Source organism: Equus caballus, chromosome 21 (genome assembly GCF_041296265.1).
Source record: "Equus caballus isolate H_3958 breed thoroughbred chromosome 21, TB-T2T, whole genome shotgun sequence".
In the NCBI taxonomy this organism is placed as follows: Eukaryota; Metazoa; Chordata; class Mammalia; order Perissodactyla; family Equidae; genus Equus; species Equus caballus.
Window position 1 is genome coordinate 31,720,478 of NC_091704.1, and position 20,167 is coordinate 31,740,644.

Consider the following 20,167-nt stretch of genomic DNA (forward strand, 5'->3'; position numbering starts at 1 on the left):
CTGTAGGAAAAAGATCTTCCCCCTGAGCTGTAATCTGTCTGACCTCTGTTGCATGCATTGCTGCATTTCCTTTTTACATGTGCTCCTCTTCATTTTTATGGCAAATGCATTTTTAAACACAGTCTCTGGGATAATTATTGCCATTAATTAGTTTTGATATTTCCTTTTTAATGATATTTTCATTTATTCCTTTTGCTAGCTGGATTGCCTTTTGCAATTCTTACTTCAAGGCATACCCCCTTCCAACGAGGAGTATTCTGTAATGATGAGTCCATCAAGTACCCTTACAAAGAAGACACCATACCTTATGCGTTATTAGGTGGAATAATCATTCCATTCAGTATTATCGTTGTAAGTTAAATCCACTTTTCCAAGTTTATCACTTTTGGGTAATTGGCTTAATTTTGTATTAATCTGTTAATGATTGAATGCATACCCCTCCAAAACAATGTGTTTTTTTAACTTTTAATTGAAAGTGTTATTTGATCAAGATAATCAGCTATTCTAAGTGGGACCAAAAGATTAACAGTGTATATTAGAAGAACCTTACTGAATATGTGTAGGTTTTTATGCTAATCTTGTCTAAGTCACTGTGATTTTTAGAGCTCTAATTTTCTATTGTTTCAGTAATCATGCAATAGTTGAATGTAATATCAATATATTTCTAGCATACTTTATACTTAGGATATTATTTTATAATTTGTTGAATCTGTGTGTAGGTATCTACTTTCTAGTTACTGAATTCTAGAAAACACAAATTGCTAACTGATGTTAAGACTTCATTTAACTCATGTTTACTTTAAAGAATTTTTAGATAATGCCAGAAATGGGAGAGAAAAGCTAAAGTTCTATGTATAATTAGCAGTGAACACAAAAGAATTTTGACTAGTACTGAAACACAGTAGTAACTGTTTTTTAGGATTTCAGGCAGAAATTATTAGAGAATCTGCTCCAGGGAAGACTTCAAGTGATTGGACTAGATGATATTTATAATCTCTTGACCCAGAGATACTATGACTTAGATTAAGTATTTTTATGCTCCATAACTTGTAACTTTAGAAACAAGATTTATGTTAGTTAAAAGCAGAAAATGTAGTCCCATCCAGGAAATAGGCCAACATGATAATAGCATATATATCTTGTCTGTTTTGGAGTTTACTATTAAAAAAAAAAAAGAAAATTCTTACTTTAGAAATGTAATGTCTTATTCAAGAATGATTACAGCTCCTTATTAACACTAAAAGTTAATCAACTCATAATTTGTGGTGCATAATTAATAAAAGAAAACCTCTGCCATACAAGTATTTGTTTCATGAGACTGTGAGCTCCTTGAAGGCAGAGAGGGTGCCTTGTTCATCTTCGTATCCTCGTTGCTTGCCCTGGAGCCTGGCATGTCCCAGGTGCTGGAATGGAACAGAAGCAGTTACACAGTAACATTGGTGACTCTCCTACAGTGTGGTGACGTTTTCAGATATCAGTGGATCCCTTTAATCTAAACAAATCTTTACACTAAGTTTTTACTACTAAAAGAAAGCCAAGCCTGTGATTCTTGCATTAAGGAGGGAGTAAGAGTAGGGTCTTTTTTTTTTTTTTTTTTTTTTGAAGTATATCTGTTTCTGAGAGATTACTAATTATTTAAATATAAAATTTTTAGGAGGACTCTTAGTTGCAAATAGTAGCTGATTTCAGACAGGCTTTGAGTACTCAGACACTGCTACAAATGTACCTGTCTTCCAATTCTACACAATTTTCTTTGTGTCTCAGTAAAAAGGATGCTGCACAAGCAAAACTACATAAATCTGCTACAAACCAGAGGCCTGCAGTGGGGCTGCCAGGCACTGTGCGGGCACTGCGCGGGCGTGCAAGCCCACACAGCAAGTGCAGGGCCCGACAGGGCACTCAGCAAAAACTCCATATTTATATTGCATTAACTTGGAAATTTTGACTATTTCAACATCACCTGTGAGAAAATTATCTTTATATTTAATAAAACAGCAAGTAAATTGAGTGTAGTTTTCTTTAAAAAGAACAGACTGTGTGAAGGTGCTATAAAAGTACTGTTTTCATATCAACCGTATCAACAAATACACACACTGCTTAGGGCAGTGGTTAATGTACTAATTTAAAATAACCTAAGTTTATTCATTAGCTCAGCTTCTTTCAGGCAACACTTAGACTTGTATATATTTAATCTTATTTACTAGAAAGTAAATCATTTCTTTAAATCTTAAAATCAGGATGATTCAGATTTCATAGCAGGCCTTTGAGGTGACTTGCAAATGATCTACAAATACGTGAGTGCTTGAGGGAGCCTGGGAGAGAACCAGAATTAATATAGTTTCTCAGAAGCCTTTCTTCAATAAGGTGGAAATGGTCAGTGATGTTAAATACTACTGAGAAGGTAAATGACGGTTGATAAAAATCTGTTTTAGCTGATGAGACCATTTTAACTTTTGAGAGAAATTCAGTAGAATAAAGGGAATGGACATAGTTAGAGATATTTAGGAAGGAATGAAAGTATGCTAGTGATTATTTAGACTATTCTTTTGGGAAGGTAGGCCCTGAATGGAAGACACGTAACTATAGGGACAATATACAGATGTATAAAATCATCTTGGTTGGTGGAGATATAAAGGAGATGGTGAGAAAATATTGTGGTGCATAGGTTTTAAATGGTTGCATCACACTGATTTAGATAATTATTAGCTTTGATTTTTAAAAGTATTCTGTTTTACTCCCCCAGACATTATCTTTAGTTCTTTAATAATTTAGCCTATTTTTAGAATCTGAGTAAATAACGCATGATAAGTCATTCTAGCTCTATGATTAGGCCACAGTTAGCTTAAGTGTGGACTTTACTAAAGGCTAAGAATTGGCATAAATGGCTTGAAGGGCATGATAAGGTATTAAAATAAGATAAAAATATGGCTGTCATGTGTAAGTGAAATGCACAGACACATCCCTATATTTAGAAGAATCAATTTAGAACTTCTCTATTGTCTGTTTCTCTCAATAAAGATGGAGCACATAATAAAAAATGATGTAAGTTACCTACCTTTTGTCAGCTTTAGTGTCCCCCTACCCTTCCCCAGTATTAAGGGTCAAGTTTCAGCTTACACTACTTCTGTAGGTCAGTTTTTAATCCATGCCCAGTGCTTAGAGTGCTCCTAGTGAGCTAACTTTTAGTCAGCAGTGGCAAGAACCAGAGTTTTGGTGGCCCTAAACAATGATCATTATGACCAGGAAGACACACAGATCAGTTCCTGGTCCTGGAAAATAGATGAGTGCTTCCGCAAGAAGAACAGCTGACAGCTGAGATGTGGAAGGTTCGACTGCTCAAATTGCGGTTGATTAATATACTTGGCATATATTTTAATTTATCAAAGATCAACTTCATAAAGAATCATTAGAGATCCTTTCTTGCTGCTAATCTGTTAAGGCAGTTCCTGGACCCCGTACAGTGTGAGGAGACAGTGTTTACTTTATATAAGGCCATCGGAGGCAGTGGGGCAGCAGCCCTGAGCCAAACTGCAGAGGGGTAGCACCCCTAGAAGTACACGTGGTTTTCTCTCCTGTGAGACCTGTTCCCAGAAAAGCATCTGTCATTCCCATTAAGGCCTATGATGAGGAGAAGATTTCAGTGGGGCTTATTGTGTTTCAACTAAGAATGTCTGCCTTTTACCCAAGAGGCAGCACCTTCAATTAAAATTTATTGACCACTACCCTGCTTTAGATCCCTGTGGTGGTTCTACCTTTCTATTCAATAACTAAAATTTTATTCCTGCTTTTGTAGAGTTCATAGTCTAGTTGTCAAAGTTATGACATTGGAATTCTAGGAACCATTGAAGTCAGATAAGGAAATAATTTTTGGTCAGGTTCTTGAAATCCATTTCAGGAGGCAGCCATTTATTTCACCTGTGGTAAGGCTCTCCTTGAAGAGAGTTAGCCTCACTAAATGGAAATGTTTGAATGCTTTGTAAAGTTGTTTGTTTAAATTTAAGCTGAGGCAGTGGAACTAGTGTGTATCTTAATTGAAACTTTGTGACTTCTATTCCGCCAATGTAAATTAGCAAGCAGGCTGTTCTTAAGTGTTTATTGTGGTCTCAGGTAGCTACAGTGTGGCTTATTTTATCAGCAAATGTAATTTTTTATAATGTTGTTATTCAGTATCTTTTGAATTTCTCAAAGTATTGGTCTGTGAACTTGTAAAGTATTTGGAATCCTTTTTTATGCCTACTTACGTGGCTCACATACACACTCTACTAGAATCTGGGGAGGCATTAATTCCAATTTTGCAAAAATCAGTGAAAAATAAAGAGGAAAGAGTCATTTCAGATGTTTTTTTGGAAAGGAGAGCATCAAGTGTGTGTTTGGTCTTTCAGTGAGACTTCTTAAGGAAGCCAGGCCTAAAGGTCTCCTGAGAGGCAGGACGGGGGCGCCCTGTCAGCTCATCTCTGCCCTCTGTACACTTCGGCCGCAGTGTTAGATCCCTATGTTAGATCTAACTACTACATTCTATATTAGATTCTATATTAGACTTTTTACTCCCTGAAACTGTTTTACTCTTTTTAATATGATGGATGTCTTTGATTCAAAGGAATGTTTGATAAAAATGAAGACTCGCAAATAAAAGTACTTATATAAGGGATGTTCTAATTGGGGAAGTTTGTGTTCTTTGAACAAAGCATGGTTTTTGCCCCTCGTGATACATAATTGCCCTTCATGATACATAATTTAACAAAAAACACTTGTTAAAACTCAGTTTGTTTGAATACAAGAAAAGAAATAAGGTCTTCTTGTTTCAGGTAGACTTTTCAATTATTTTGGCTCAGCCATTGCTTTGTAAGCAGTATCCACAATTGATCTGACACCTTGTTTTGTGGTTTAGAATTAGGTATTGTAAGTTGGCTCTCCATTTATAAAGGAAAAAAGGGAGTGTTCTTAAAACAGGTTTTGTGATTTACCATTTTCTTTTCTATTTTTTATTTTGTTTAAAATGCCTGGTTGCTGCTTTAACATATTGTTTTCTGTTTCTTTTTCAGATGATTATTGGAGAAACCCTGTCTGTTTACTTTAACCTCTTGCACTCAAATTCCTTTATCAGGAATAACTACATAGCCACTATTTACAAAGCCATTGGAACATTTTTATTTGGTGCAGCTGCTAGTCAGTCCTTGACTGACATTGCCAAGTATTCGATAGGCAGACTGCGGCCTCACTTCTTGGATGTTTGTGACCCAGATTGGTCAAAAATCAACTGCAGTGATGGTTACATTGAAAACTACATATGTCGAGGGAATGCACAAAAAGTGAAGGAGGGCAGGTGCGTGTTAAATCTTTAATGCCTGTTTTATCTTGTGTATTTTTGGGATAGGAAGTTTCAGTGACTGGAAGATGAGCCATGCACTAGCTTAGAGAAAATAGCTAGAGTAATCACTGGGAGGTGAATTAAAATCGTATGTTTGATCTATTCACTCTAGTCATTCTTTTTTTCCCATTTTATCCCTATTCTCTATGTAAGAGCATTTTAATGCAACTCTTTTCATCTCTAATGTATAATAATGTGAAATGAACCTTGTAGATTATATACAGTAGTCTCCCCTTATCCACTTTGTGCAGTTTCAGTTACCCATGGTCTACTACAGTCTGAAAATATTAAATGGAATATTCCAGAAATAATCCGTAAGTTTTAAATCACATACCCTTCTGAGTAGCATGATGAAATATTGTGCCATCCCACTCCATGCCACTCGGGACATGAATCATCCCTTTGTCCAGTGTATCCATGCTGTGTATGCTACTTGCCGGTTAGTCACTTAGCCTTCTCAGTTATCAGATCAACTGTTGTGGTATCACAGTGCTTGTGTTCAAGTAACCCTTATTTTACTTAATAATGGCCCCAATAACAGCAAAAGAGTAGTGGTACTGGCAATTTGGATATACCAAAGAAAAGCCTAAAGTGCTTCCTTAAGTGGAAAGGTAAAAGTTCTTGACTTAATAGGGAAAGAAAAAAAATTGCATGCTGTTTGCTAAGATGTACAGTAACAGTATATTTATTATAGTATATTGTTATAATTGTTCTGTTTTACTACTAGTTATTTTTGTTAATCTCTTATTATGCCTAATTTATAAATCAAACTTTACCACAGCTATGCATGTATAGGAGAAAACAGTATATATAGGGTTTGTACTATCCAGGGTTTCAGGCATCCACTGGGAGTCTTTGAACATATCCCTGGCAGATAAGGGGGGACTACTGTAGTCCAGGGTCAGCAAATGTTTTCTTAAGGTGCTAGATAGTAAATATTTTAGGCTTTGTGGTTCATTTGACAACTATCCAACTCTGCCTTTGTACAGGAAAAAGCAGCCTCAGATAATCCTTGAATGAATAGGTGTGGCTGTGTTCCAGTAAAACTTTATTTACATAAATAGTGGCTATCCCAGGGGTTATAGTTTGCCGACTTCTGATCTAGTCCAACCGTGGATGAAGCTCTGCTAGATCTCTTAGTATTCTTAGACTAGATTTCTTGTAAGGTAACTGCATTCATTTCTTGACAGTTCTAGGTCCTCAGATCCTTCTTATAACACCTTTGTTGGGCTGCTTTCTGTATCTGGAGTTAGACATGAATGAAATAGAATGTTTGAAAGCCAAAAGGTCCAACTCCTTTAATTTATGGATGAGCAAACAGAGGCCCAGTAACATTAAATAAAGACATTAATTAGTCATCTCACTAATTAGTAGGCTTAACTCATGTCTCAGAATTGTCAGCCTTACCTTTTGTATATGATTATCCTATTTTAAGATAGCTGTCATTTTCACTTATTTATTCATCATCCAACAGATACTTTCTCTGGGTAAAACATCCTTTGATTGTTTTGTATATATGATTCCCAGACACTTTATTGTTCTTGTTGGTTCTCATGTAAGCTACACAGGCCTGCTAGTAGCCCCCAATTTTTGCATTTCGGGGCATGAGAAAACACCTTATTTAGCTAAGGGTATACACTATGCTATGTGCTTGGGATTCAGCAGTGAAGAAGACAGCACTGGTTCCCACCATAGAGTTTAGTCCAGCAGGGAGCACTTAGAGTAAACAAATAGAGCTTAGTCCAGCAGGGAACACTTACATTAAACAAATAGAACTTAGTCCAGCAGGGAACACTTACATAAACAAATAGAGCTTAGTCCAGCAGGGAGCACTTGCAGTAAACAAATAGAGCTTAGTCCAGCAGGGAACACTTACAGTAAACAAATAGAGCTTAGTCCAGCAGGGAGCACTTACATTAAACAAATAGAGCTTAGTGCAGCAGGGAGCACTTACAGAAAACAAATAGAGCTTAGTGCAGCAGGAAGCACTTACAGTAAACAAATAGAGCTTAGTGCAGCAGGGAGCACTTACAGAAAACAAATAGAGCTTAGTCCAGCAGGGAGCACTTACATTAAACAAATAGAGCTTAGTGCAGCAGGGAACACTTACATTAAACAAATAGAGCTTAGTGCAGCAGGAAGCATTTACAGTAAACAAATAGAGCTTAGTCCAGCAGGGAGCACTTACAGAAAACAAATAGAGCTTAGTCCAGCAGGGCGCACTTACATTAAATAAAGAGAGTTTAGTCCAGCAGGGAGCACTTACATTAAACAAATAGAGCTTAGTCCAGCAAGGAACACTTACATTGAACAAATAGAGCTTAGTGCAGCAGGGAACACTTACAGTAAACAAACAGAGCTTAGTCCAGCAGGGAGCACTAACATTAAACAAATGGTAACAATGGAATAGAACCTCATTGTTGATAATGAAGCCAAAGAATCAAGAGGCTTTGAATAGCAAGCTTTGAGGTGATAATATGAGGACAGATATGGGTATAAACTCTTAATGAATGAAGGAGGGAAAAGTGACTAGAGCGGTAGGTGGTTGAGAAGTAGATAGTAGAAGGTGGTATTGATTTGAGCCTAGATGAGCAAGCATTTCTATAAGAGGGAGAGGGGAAGAATGGTCCAGAAATGGCATTGAGGAGTGATGAAGGTTCTGGTACCAACACTGGACTCTTAAGATGTGAGATGTGGAGATCTCATTCTCTGCTTTGATAGCACTGCAGGGCCAAGCAGTGTCCTCGGGAGAGGCTGTTTAATTTATTGACTAGGATATGTAGTGAACCTTCAGTGAAGAGTTTGAAGACACAGGGGAACACGGAGGACTTTGAGAAAAGAACTGGAGTTCCAGAGTGTACCATGGAGGAGTTGGGATGGAGGGGATGAACAAATAGCTTGGTTGGAGAAGAAGAAGTTTATTTTGATAGAGATTGCTTCTAATCTATAGATCATTTTGTGAAGAATTGCCATCTTGATATTAAGTCCTCCAATCCATGAATGTGGTATATCTCTCCATTTATTTAGGTTCCCTTTAGTTTCTCTTAACAATGTTTTACTTTTCAGTGTCCATGTGTTGCACACATTTTGTTAAATATATCACTTTTTAATGTTTTTGATGCTATCATGAAAACGTTTGAAAAAATTTTTAAATCTATTTCCAATTGTTGTGTTTAGAAATACAGCTGGTTTTTATATTGGCTGTGTTCTGCAACCTTGCTAAATTTAACTAATTTATTAGTAGGAGTAACTTCTTTTATAGATTCCTCAAGATTTTCTCTGTTCCCATTCGTAGTGTCTGTGACTACAGAGTTATACTTTTCCCTTCTATATTACCTTTTATTGCTGTATTATACTGGCTAAGACCTTTAATAAAACCTTGAAAGAAGTGGTGAGAGCAGATGTGCTTGACTTCTTCCTGACCTTAGGTAGAAAGCACTCAGTCTTTCACCATTAACTGTATCACCTGTGTGTTTTTTATAGATGCTCTTTGTTAGGTTTTTATCATGAATGTGTGTTGGATTTTATAAGAGGGGAAGGGGAAGAATGGTCCAGAAATGGCTTTGAGGAGTGATGAAGATACCAGTGCCAAGACTGGACTCTTAAGGTGTGAGATGTGGAGATGTGTGTTAGATGCTTTTTCTACGGCTATTGAGATGGTCATATTTTTCTTCTTTATTCTGTTAATACAGTATATTCCGTTTAGAATATTGAAGCAACTTTTCATTCCTGAAATAAACTCCACTTGGTCATGGTGCATCATATGTTTATCTTAACTAGATTCATTTGCTAATATTTTGTTAAGGATTTTTACTTCTGTGTTCATAAGTGTTATTTATCTATAGTTTTCTTGTGAAGTTTTTGTCTAGCTTTGGTATCAACTATTTGGTATGAAATGTTTGGTAGAATTCACAGTGAATCCATTTAGACTTGGAATTTTCTTTGTGGGAAGATTTTAAACTGTGATTTTGTTTTTTTGAAGAGATGTAGGACGATTCAGGTTGTCTATTTCTTGTATGAGCTTTGGTCATTTGTCTTTAAAGGAATTTATCCATTTCATCTAAATTACCAAATTTATTGGCATCAAGTTGTTCATACTGTCTCCTTACTATCCTTTATTGTCTATAGGAACTGTGAGCTAGCCCCTCTTACATTCTTGCCGTTGATAATTTGTGTCTTACCGCTTTTTCTTGAGTGGTCTGGCTGGAAGTTTATCAATTTTATTAATCTTTTTATTAGTTTCATTGGTTTCTTTTGGGTCCATTGATTTTTCTCGTTTTCTGTATTCAATTTCATTTATTTCTGCCCTTATTTGTATTTACTTCCTTCTGCTTGCTTTCAGTTTTATTTACTCTCCTTTTTTGTAATTTCATAAAGTGAAAACTTAGATCATTAGCTGTGTCACAGATTTTGATATGTTTTGTCCTCATTTTCATTTAACTGAAAATACTTTCTAATTTCCCTTGTGTTTTCCTCTTTCATCTATGGGTTATTTATCTTTCTGTCATTGATTTCTAGTTTAATTACATTTTGGTCAGAGAACATAATTTGCTTGATTAGAATGCTTTTAATTTATTGAGGTTTGTTTCATTGCCCAGCATATGGTCTGTCCTTGAGAATGTCCCATGTGCATTTGCAGAGAATGTGTGTTCTGTTGTTTTGTGGGTGGAGTGTTCTGTAGATGTCAGTTTGGCCAAGTCGATTGATAGTGTTATTCAAATCTTCTATGGATCTTTATGAATATTCTACAAAGATGTTTTGTCAGTTATTCTTTAGGAGTTTGAAATCTCTATAATTGTTGAATTGTCTTTGTTCTTTCATTTCTGTCAGCTTTTGTTTTATTTATTTTGTGATTCTGCTGTTCAGTGTCTAACATTTATAAGTGTTCTTTTTTCCTGCTGTATGTGCCCTTTTCTGTATGAAATGTTGCTTGAAATATTTTTTTGCCTTAAGTCTGTTTTATCTGATATTAATATTTAGCCACTCCAGTTTTCTTATATTTATTGTTTGGATAGTAATATTTTTCATAAGTAACACATTCAGTTTATTTGACTCTGAACTTAAAGTGTTTGTTAGCTATTTAAAGTATATGGTTGAATCTTGTTTATCTTTTTAATCCAATCTGAAAAATCCCTGCTTTTTGATTAGAGTGTTTAATTCACATTAAATGTATTATCCATATGGATTTATGTCTGCCATTTTGCTATGTGTTTTCTATTTGTCTCATCTCTCTTTTTAAAAAAATTGACGTATAATTGACATATAACATTATATTAGTTTCAGGTGCACTTTTCTTTATCTCTTTTCTGTTTCTCCTATATTGCTTTCTTTTGTATTACGCAAATATTTTTTAGTGTAACATTTTAAATATTCTACTGACATTTTTTCTATTTTTTGGTATTTTTTAGTGTTTCTCTGGGGATTACAGGATACATCTTTTTATCATAATTTACTTCAAATTAATGCTGACTTTCTTATGGCAAAATTAGCCCTTTGTATACAGTATAGCTCTCTGCCCCCAACTTCCATACACACTTTGGGTTATTATTGTCGTATATATTACATCCATACACATTGTAAACCCAACAAAAGAGTGTTGTAACTTTTGATTTAAACAGTCATGTTTAAAGAAATTAATAGAGGAAATTAAGTGAAGATCTCTTTAATGATTAGGAGATTAGTGAATCTTCAGTGAAGAGTTTAAAGAAACTTATTTATAGAATTGGAGTTCCAGAGCCTGCAGTAGAGGGGTTGGGATTCAAGTTACCATCTGATGTTACTTCTCGCAGCCTGAAGAAATTTCTTTAGTATTTTTGTGGCTCATGTTTGCTAGCAACACATTCTTGAAGTCGGGAGGGAGGAGGGCTAAAGAGATGATTAGGCACATGTGTGTGGTGATGGATTGTAATTAGTCTTTGGATGGTGAACATGATGTAATCTACACAGAAATCAAAATATAATGATGTACACCTGAAAGTTATAATCCAATGTTACTACAATAAAAAAGAAAAACCAAAACCAAAACGAATTCTCAGTTTTTGTTTATCTGGAAACGTCTTGATTTTGCCTTCATTTTTCAAGAAAGTTTTACTGGATATAAAATTCTTCGATGGTGCTAATTTTCCTTTCCATGTATTGAATGTGTCATTGCACAGTCTTCTGGTTCCATGGTTTCTGATGAGAGATCATCTGTTAATTGTATATGTGATGTATTATGTTCTCTTGTAGTGCTTTCATCAGTTTTACTGTGACGTGTCTAGGTGTGGTTCTGTCTTTACAGTTGTCCTACTTGGAGTTTGTTGAGCTTCTTAATCATTTCACCATTTGAGTATGAGTTTAGTACTTTCCACTGAGCACCATGCCTGTGTCTCTAATAATCTCTCTCCTACATCACCTAACACAAAATAGACAGGAAAACTCTTTTTTCTCTCAGCAAAAGAATTTAAGGAAGTTGAAACTCCAGAAAATGTCATTACAAATGATTCTTAAAGGACACAAATTTTTCACACATGTATTGTTTCTCTGGTTCAGGTACATAAATCTTACCTCAAAATTTTCTTCTGACAATATATCTTATTGATAGATTTTTCTTTCTTACACAAGCCATTTGGACAAAATATGAAATAATATGATTTATTTAAAATGATATAAAATAATTACATTTTTCAGTCCATATGTGTCATACTATTTCTTCCTAGTGATCTAAATTGGCCAGCATGTACTATTACTCTGATGGCACTTTTGACTTAAGTACACTTACTTGCTTTACCCATTACCCTTTAAAGTTTCTACACCAACCACATCTAGTTGTACACTTACAGTCATAGAAGGGTCAGGAAAACAACCTCTTCAAAAGCAGTGTGAATATCTGGGTAACTCAAATTTCAGAACTATATACGTTAAAAATAATTATTTGTAGTTTTCATTTGGAAGATCTGTTGGGCTTCTAAATCAAGGAGAAAGGAAAGTCAACACAGAAATGAAATTTTAAGACGACTTTGTACCTTCTGAGAAAAATGTGATTTCCATCAGTGTTTCCAGAATGAGTTAGTTGTGCCAGTTTCAGAGCCGTATGACGTGGTACGTTACAGTGGCTTGGCGTTGCTCTTCTATTGTGGAGCATAGTCTGGTTGGATACAGACTTTCCTATTCCTTTTCTGTTGAATTTTAGAAGTCAGTATCTCAAAAATGCAAAAACATTTCAGACTAGACATTGTCCTATAATCCTAATAGTGTAATCTGTTCTTTTATTTATCTCCACAGCCTGCCCCCTGTAAGTTTTAAGTTTTAAAACTTAAAGGAGAGAAGGGAATGTAAGCACCCAGAATGAGTCATTTTTCTTGCCTAGAAATGAGTCAAGAATTACACCTCCTACAATTTTGGTTTTTGATCTTGATTTTTTTTCCATTTGTTCTCTTACTTTCTTTTTCTCCTCCTCCCTTCCTGCACATGTGCATGCTCTAGTGCTCTGTCTGATATCACTGATGTTACAGGACTTTTACTGGGTTTCATTTGTGGTGGCCATTGGGTCCAGAACATAGAAGTGAGAACATAAATGGACTAGAATGGAATACTTATTAATTGTAATATCCAGAGAGCTCCTATTCATTATTTAAAATTCATGCCTGGGAATTTGCTGTGAACTAAAAGGTGCTATACTTGTAACAGTAGGACATCCAACTGCCATGCTTATGCCAGTGGGAATAGCATTACTTTGTTTTTTGAAAAAATTACTAATGAGGCCAGGTAGTTTAGACCTGTAACTCCCTTCCCATGTCAAGATTCTCTTTAGAGAATCTTCAGATCAAATGGCTCTCAGACATTTGTGGTTCATCAGAATCACCTGGAGCACTTAGTAATACACAGATTTCTGGGCTTCATACCCAAGTGTTTGATTTAGAAGATTTGAGGTGGGGCCTGAGAATTTCTATTTCTGACATGTTCCCAGATGCTACTGCTGCTGTTGATCTTGGGACCACACTTTGAGAACCACTGCTTTATATCACCTGGATTATGGGAACACAACCTTGCATCGCATCTACTGTCAGGATGCAGGAGCTGGTATTCACCCTGTTAGGTAGGGTGAATTTAAGATTCTACACAGCTAGCTGGTCATTTGTGATTATACAGCGTAGAAACTATTGGCTTCTTTAAGAGATTCACTTTTTCCTGGCTTTTATTTAAGTTACATTTATTTAAGCATAAACTCAGTGTTCCTGATCAATTCTGGGTGATTGCTCTCTGGCTGTATGAATCAGATATTCGAGACAAAGTTATTTCTGTTGGGATGATGGCAGCTTTGTATGTTTAGGTGTTTAATTGCAATATGTTGGGTTGAACATGAGAAATGATTTTCCTCTTCTGTTTTTTAATGCAACCCACATGGAGGTAAATAAAGCTGAAGTTTGAGGGAGTGCCTTCTATAATAGTGAAAATCCATTATAACGAGATTGACTGGTTGTGGTACTAAGTACCTGGTAAAACCTGCTTTATACTTTGAGAGAATGGCTTCTTCTCTGTGGTGTAATTGTAGGCATTATTGGATAAGCCTTTATGCTTGTCATTTATTTGGGCTTCTCTGTATTTCTCACCCATGTGTATATCAGTAAACTAGACAACATTCTTTTTAGTCTTATATCTATATGGAAATGTCAGCGTATAGAATGAAAGAGGGGGGATGATTTTAAAAGATCCTTCATCTGTGAAAGGACATGAGTTATTAGTGTGTTTAAAAGGAATGTGACTGCAAGGCCAGCACCTCTTTTACCTCTTCTGGTCTGAATATCACTACCTGACACTTGAGGTTGTAGCTGTGACTGCTTCCTCAGCCCCACACCACCCTGACTCTTTTTGCCCCAGTGTTTCTCATACTTCAGCTCCATTGGTATCTTGTCAGGGGGGTTCTTAAAATACAGATTGCAGGGCCTCACCCCCATAGTTTCTGATGCAGTGGGTCTGGGTGGGGGTGAGGGTGGGAGCAAAAATTTGCTTTTCTAAAACGTTCCCAGAAGGTGCTGTGGCTTCTGATCTGAGACCCATTGCTTCGGCCTATTCCATGAAGTTACTAAATTCAACTAATACCTGTTGCTCTTAAGTCCTGGTCAGTGTAGGAGCTACTCAGGTGTGTGTGTTGCTCTTGTGCTGCTCACTACATAGGAGCTGAGATGTGTTTGAAGGTTGTGTGGGTGATAGAAAGTGATACATGCCTTAAAGGAGTGAAGATAAAATACTATAGGAAATCAGAGGATGGTAATACTGCTTCCAGAAGAGGACGCATTTTGGAGGATGAGTAAGGTTGGAATGTGTAGAATTGGGATGGACTGTGTTTCAGGTCCAGGGAGAAGCATGATCAGAGGCAGGCAGGCTGGAGGGGCTCAGGGTATACAGCTCTGTTTTAGTAGACTTAATTTCAGTATACCCTATTTGATTTTTGGAGTTTTGTTTGTTAATTGTTTAATTTATAAAGGCAGTCTGGGGCATTTAAAGCTAAGGGAACTTTGCTTCTTTGTTTAGAAAGTGAAAATGAAGTTAGACAACATAATATGTACTTAACTACATACATTCTTATGCAGACTTTTAATTACATTATAAAATTATGCAGAGAATATATGTTCCTTAGTTTTATTTTATGCATTTTACAGCTGTCAAAATACAAGATTGTTAGGGTGTACTTCTTGTGGAGCCACTAAAGTGATATCTTATTCTTGTTTCATGATGGAAGTGGGAGTAGGGAAGGCGGATTTGTTTGTGGTATTTAAAATATGAAAAGTATAAGAATTTTATATTTTCTGGGATAACTAAATAAAAACCCATTTATTATTCAAGAGAAGATTCTACTTTTGCTTGGAAAAAATTGAGCATCTGCTTTATCTTGGTGGTGCTGGGTGTTAGGGATAAAGGTGAATGAAGATGTGATCTCAGTCACAGAGGATGGGAGTTTACCAGAAATTTTTATTTTTTTTTGCTGTACCTCCTGAATTTTTTATAATGAATGTATCGTATGTAATAAAAAAAATTACAGAAGGGGCTGGCTGGGTGGCGTAGTGGTTAAGTTTGCACACTCTGCTTCGGCAGCCTGGGATTTGCTGGTTCAGACCCTGGGCACGGACCTAGCACTGCTCCTCAAGCCATGCTGTGGTGGTGTCCCACATAAAATAGAGGAAGGTTGGCACAGATTGGGCTCAGCGACAATCTTCCTCAAGCAAAAAGAGGAAGATTGGTAACAGATGTTAGCTCACATTTTCTCTCTCTCTCTCTTTCTCTCTCTCTCACACACACACACACACAATTATAGAAATTGCTGTTTAACAAGTCTTGTTCCACCCCTGCTCAGCTTTCAATGTAATGTAGGAAGAAAGTACAATAACAGATGAATTTACGGTAAGAAGGTTGGTGCTGAGTTAGATGTGTTCACTGAGTGCTGTGGGTCTCTTTCCTTTGTGGAGAAAGGGTGATAACTTCAACCCAGCTGTTTAAAAAAGGTTTCTTGGAGGAAACAGTGGTTGAATTGACTCTTGTGTAATAATTATCAAAGAAAAGTGGGAAGCTGATTCCAGGTAGAGGGATACATACACACAGAGGGCAATAAACGGGGTGTGTTGGGAACTGTAAGTAGTTTGGTAGCGGATGATGGTTCTGGAGAGGTTGGTGGGGCTCATGAAGGGTCTGTTTCTCTATGCTCAGCAGTTTGTGCTGGAGAAGGACTTGAAATAGGAGAGGAACATGGTCATGTTTTGTTCTTGTACTTGTTAAACATGTTCAGTTTTCCTCCACTTAATTCTAATCTAAATCTACTAAAATGGGCACCTAAATGTATGATAGGAATTGCTGTAGCTTCCTTTTCTTTTAACAGCAGAAGGAGGTGAGAATCTACAGGAAATGTGACTTTTTGCCTCCTCTCCATTGGGTAGAAAGCTTTCTCTAAGTATTGCAGCGTTCTGCTAGTCCTGTGGTGATACGAGCTCTAGTGTTGTCATCTGGTCTAAGCTGAAAGGAATCGACAGTGACCTTTCTGGCCAGCTTCCTGTTGGGCTCTAAGAATTTTACATCTGTGTGGGACTCTGCCTCTTCCCTCACCACTGGCAGTGTCTGCTTCAGCTCCAACCTGAAGTTCTGTATGGGTATAATACTGAAGACGCTTTTATTGATGTCCTGAGCCTCATCCTCCTGGACACTCGTGACCAGGAGTTAGTGGTGATTTTATGTCTGCATTTGGGTTGGAAGTGGAGCGTTCTGGCCGGGTGGGAATAGGCATTCTCGGCCTTGGTGCTGTCTTTCTGGGGGAGGGCTTAAACCACAAGTCTCAAGATCTTGCCTCTAGCTAGCAATCATGCCTCTTAAAAAAATAAACACCTTAGAAAGCGCTTTAGAATTGTCTTTCCTTCTGTTTTACTCTGAAATCTTTTTCCTTTCATCAAGGGTGGTCTCCTTGTTCAAGGAGTTTTAAAAGGGGGGTGGTAGGCAAGGGATTATTAGTGACCGCATTGGGATGCTTTACAGTAGTGTGTCTTCATTTAATCCATCACTTGCCTCTTGTTTCTTTTCTAATTGTTTTAGATAGGGTGGCTTTAGTTATTTGGAGTCCTTTTGCAGCAAGTTAGGAACTTTTCCCTCATGCCAAAGGAAATTTGTGACCTTTCTTCCCCCAGCTAGTACACCTATGTATGTTTTACCTTCAGTAACCTTTGTCACAACGTCATCTCTCCTCGTCTGTTGTTAGAGTCACAGTTTTCCTGCTGAGACTTTGGAACCATTTCTTCCCCAGTCACCTGATTTTTAAGACACACCCACTTCTACTTTCCTTTATCTCAGAGTTCCCAGCGACTGCCTGCTTTCTAGAGTCCTGGTTTTTTGGGTAAGATTCTTCCATAAACAGAAGATAGATGATCATTTGTTTTTAGTCATCAAATGGTTCACTAAATCAGGAGTTGGAGATACCCTACACTCATAGCGATTATGTCCTACTTTTTCCTCCTCCTTTTTCATGGTTCTGCTAGTTTCTTTCCTTTAAGGTTCATGATCTCATATCTGCAGATATTAGATTGTTCAGTATATGATTTGCTGATGTTAGTAGCTATGAAGTGGTATTTGATGCATTAATTTTAATGAATTAAATAGAATAGTCACATCTATTTTATTCAGATAGGCATGTCACTTTTATGTATAAAGCAGCCTTGTTAAAATTGGCCCTGTATAATGTAGCAGAGCTTTAAATAGAAATATAATAAAATCATTGTAAAAATAATTGAAGGCATATATGACAAGGTTTTCACTGCTGATGGAATAATTTCTTAATCTCTGGGTGGTTCAAGGAAATAAGATGAATTTGCATGATTTTTTGTTGTATTTTGTTTAAATTAAATTTGGTTGGGACCAACTTATATTCCTTTACCATTTATTACCTTCGTCTTTGTACCCTTTGGGAGGAGAGAGACCCTGTGGTTCTTATATTTCCAGACATTTCTAGAAATCGGATCTCTTTAAAAAAAATCTTCCCTTTCAGACACACATAACATGTTTATTGGCTCTGTTGCTTGCAGTAACCACAGAGTTAATATACTGAGTTTCAATGGTTTTAAATTGTGTGCACATATTTTTATTGGAAACACAACTTGTGATATATAAAAATACTTATAAATGTGACAACATTTCATTGAGATGTGAGAACAGGCTTCAGGACCTGAGTCACTCTTGGGTTCTGGGCATGAGTTTGTAGGTAGGGAGCTGCAACTGTACTCCAAATAGTGGCTCCCTCAGCAGAGCCACACTCAGGGAAACTACTGCTCAGGAAGAGGAGTTGGGGGGGGTGGGTGTATGTGTGTATGTGTATATATTTAGTGGGGAAGAGGTTTGTAGGAAGTTTTTAGCAGGCATATCAAAGATATTTTGATTGCTTTTATGTACTTTTTTTGGTGAGGAAGATTGGCCTGGAGCTAACATCTGTGCCAATCTTCCTCCATTTTGTAAATGGGGTGCTCCCACAGCATGGCTTAATGAGTGGTAGGTAGGTCTGCACCCAGGATCTGAACCTGCGAACCCTGGGCCACTGAAGTGGAGTGCATGAACTTAACCACTACACCACTGGCCGGCCTCTTGATTACCTTTAAAAAATTTTTTTCATTTATATCATCCTTGTAGTAATAAGGTTGTGTTTCCAGTATTATCACTGGAAAACGTGAAAGTTTTTTTAACCCCCGTTTGATATCTTTCCCTAGAGCCACTATTAACAGTTTTGTGTATCCTTTCAGTTATTTTTCTATGTATTTTTATATTAAATGTGAAATTATATAGTTTCTGTGGTTTAAATAAATGTCATATTTCTAAGTATGTCCTGGAGACAATTTTTTTTTTTGTCAGTTCACATAGAGTTATTTAATTCAATTTAGCTAACTTATGGCATTCAGAAGAATAGTGACAGAACCATCTTCTTGGGTCCTTGCTAGCGGTGTTGAAGCAGACATCTTTGTGCTCGTGTGTGTTTCTCTAGGATAGATGCCTTTGAGTGGAATTACTGGGTCAAAAAATATGTTGTTTTTACAGATAGATACTGCCAGACCACTCTCTGAAAAGCGTGTGTTCATATCCGTGCAGGGTGAAAGTACCCACTTTCCCCATTCGTCGCCTATCTGATTCCCCAAGTGCCTTAGATGTAATACTCTTTTAGGTAATAACCTGATGTCTCATTGCTTAAGGATTTAGCATAGTTATTTGTTGTAAAAATCCTTTTGAAATAAAGTAGGACTAATACTTGGGAAACTGTTCACTAAAGGTCATTGTTCATATGTGCATTTGTATGTGACATATCTTAACTTTTTTAGAGATCAGTCCATATTTAAAGATTATCACAATAAGGGAAACTTATGTCCTTCAAGTTAATTTGCTGTTGTGTAAACTTTAAAATCAGGAAATAAAATTTGGAGAAAATGCCTCATATTGCAGTTTGACTTCCTTTTATTTGGGCTTTAGAGTGTACAAAGGACAAATTAGTATTCTTTTAAAATGACTGATTACACATTGACAACATTTGTTTTTTCACAGATTGTCTAAGTTCTTCTTTGTCTCTTTCATTCACACGTGTTGCCATGTATAAGCTGTGACTCCTTTCTGACGGGTGCTTCCTGCCCAGATATGGCAGAATTAACGTTGCTGCTGGGTTTGCCTGCCATTCACAGGAGTGGAATCATGGCATGATGGGAAAGAGTTGGGAAGACTAAGATTTGAGCCTCAAAGAGATGTGACTTTCGAGCAAGTTACTGAACCTCTGGGAGGTTCTATTTCTCTATATGTAAAATAGAATTGACAGTCCCTACCATAGGGGTTTTTGTAAAGAGTGGGAAGACTGTGCATTGAGTACGTCCACATAGAAGGTACTCAGTGGCTTTTAATCGTTAACAGTCTTTTGACAACCTTTCTGCCCTGGAATGCTTTAGGAATCAATTTCAGGATGATTTTTAGGAGAAAAAAGGAAGTTCTTCTAATTTGCAGCAGATCCAACTTTGGCATGCCCAGTGAGTACTGGGTGGAATAGCAATAATTGGAAACATCTGTGAACACTGGCCACTTTATAATTAAGAAAATGTGCCAAACTCTTTTGTCTCCTAGTAAAGCAACTGATTTTAGATAACATTTTATCAGTCCTGTTTAAAAAAAGCCTGCTTCCATTTATGGCAACATGGAGGACTAGAAATGCTTACTGATACAGTTCAACTAAACGTGCTGGATAATATTTTACTCATACACATATGCACATGTTTGTATGTATTATGTATTAAAATATGTCTTAAAACACATATAAGTCTC

At 36.7% G+C, this 20,167-nt stretch overlaps 1 protein-coding gene across 2 annotated transcripts in view; it reads left to right on the forward strand.

The window, feature by feature from the left end:
- PLPP1 (phospholipid phosphatase 1) overlaps positions 1-20,167 on the forward strand; it is a 95,866-nt gene that overhangs the window by 61,006 nt on the left and 14,693 nt on the right. The window contains exons 2-3 of one of the 2 annotated variants that reach the window (XM_001493894.7): positions 200-351; positions 5,043-5,323. In XM_001493894.7, coding sequence (XP_001493944.5) covers positions 200-351; positions 5,043-5,323 — 433 coding nt within the window. The remainder of the gene's footprint in view (positions 1-199; positions 352-5,042; positions 5,324-20,167) is intronic. The other variant, XM_023625668.2, reaches the window with a different exon arrangement.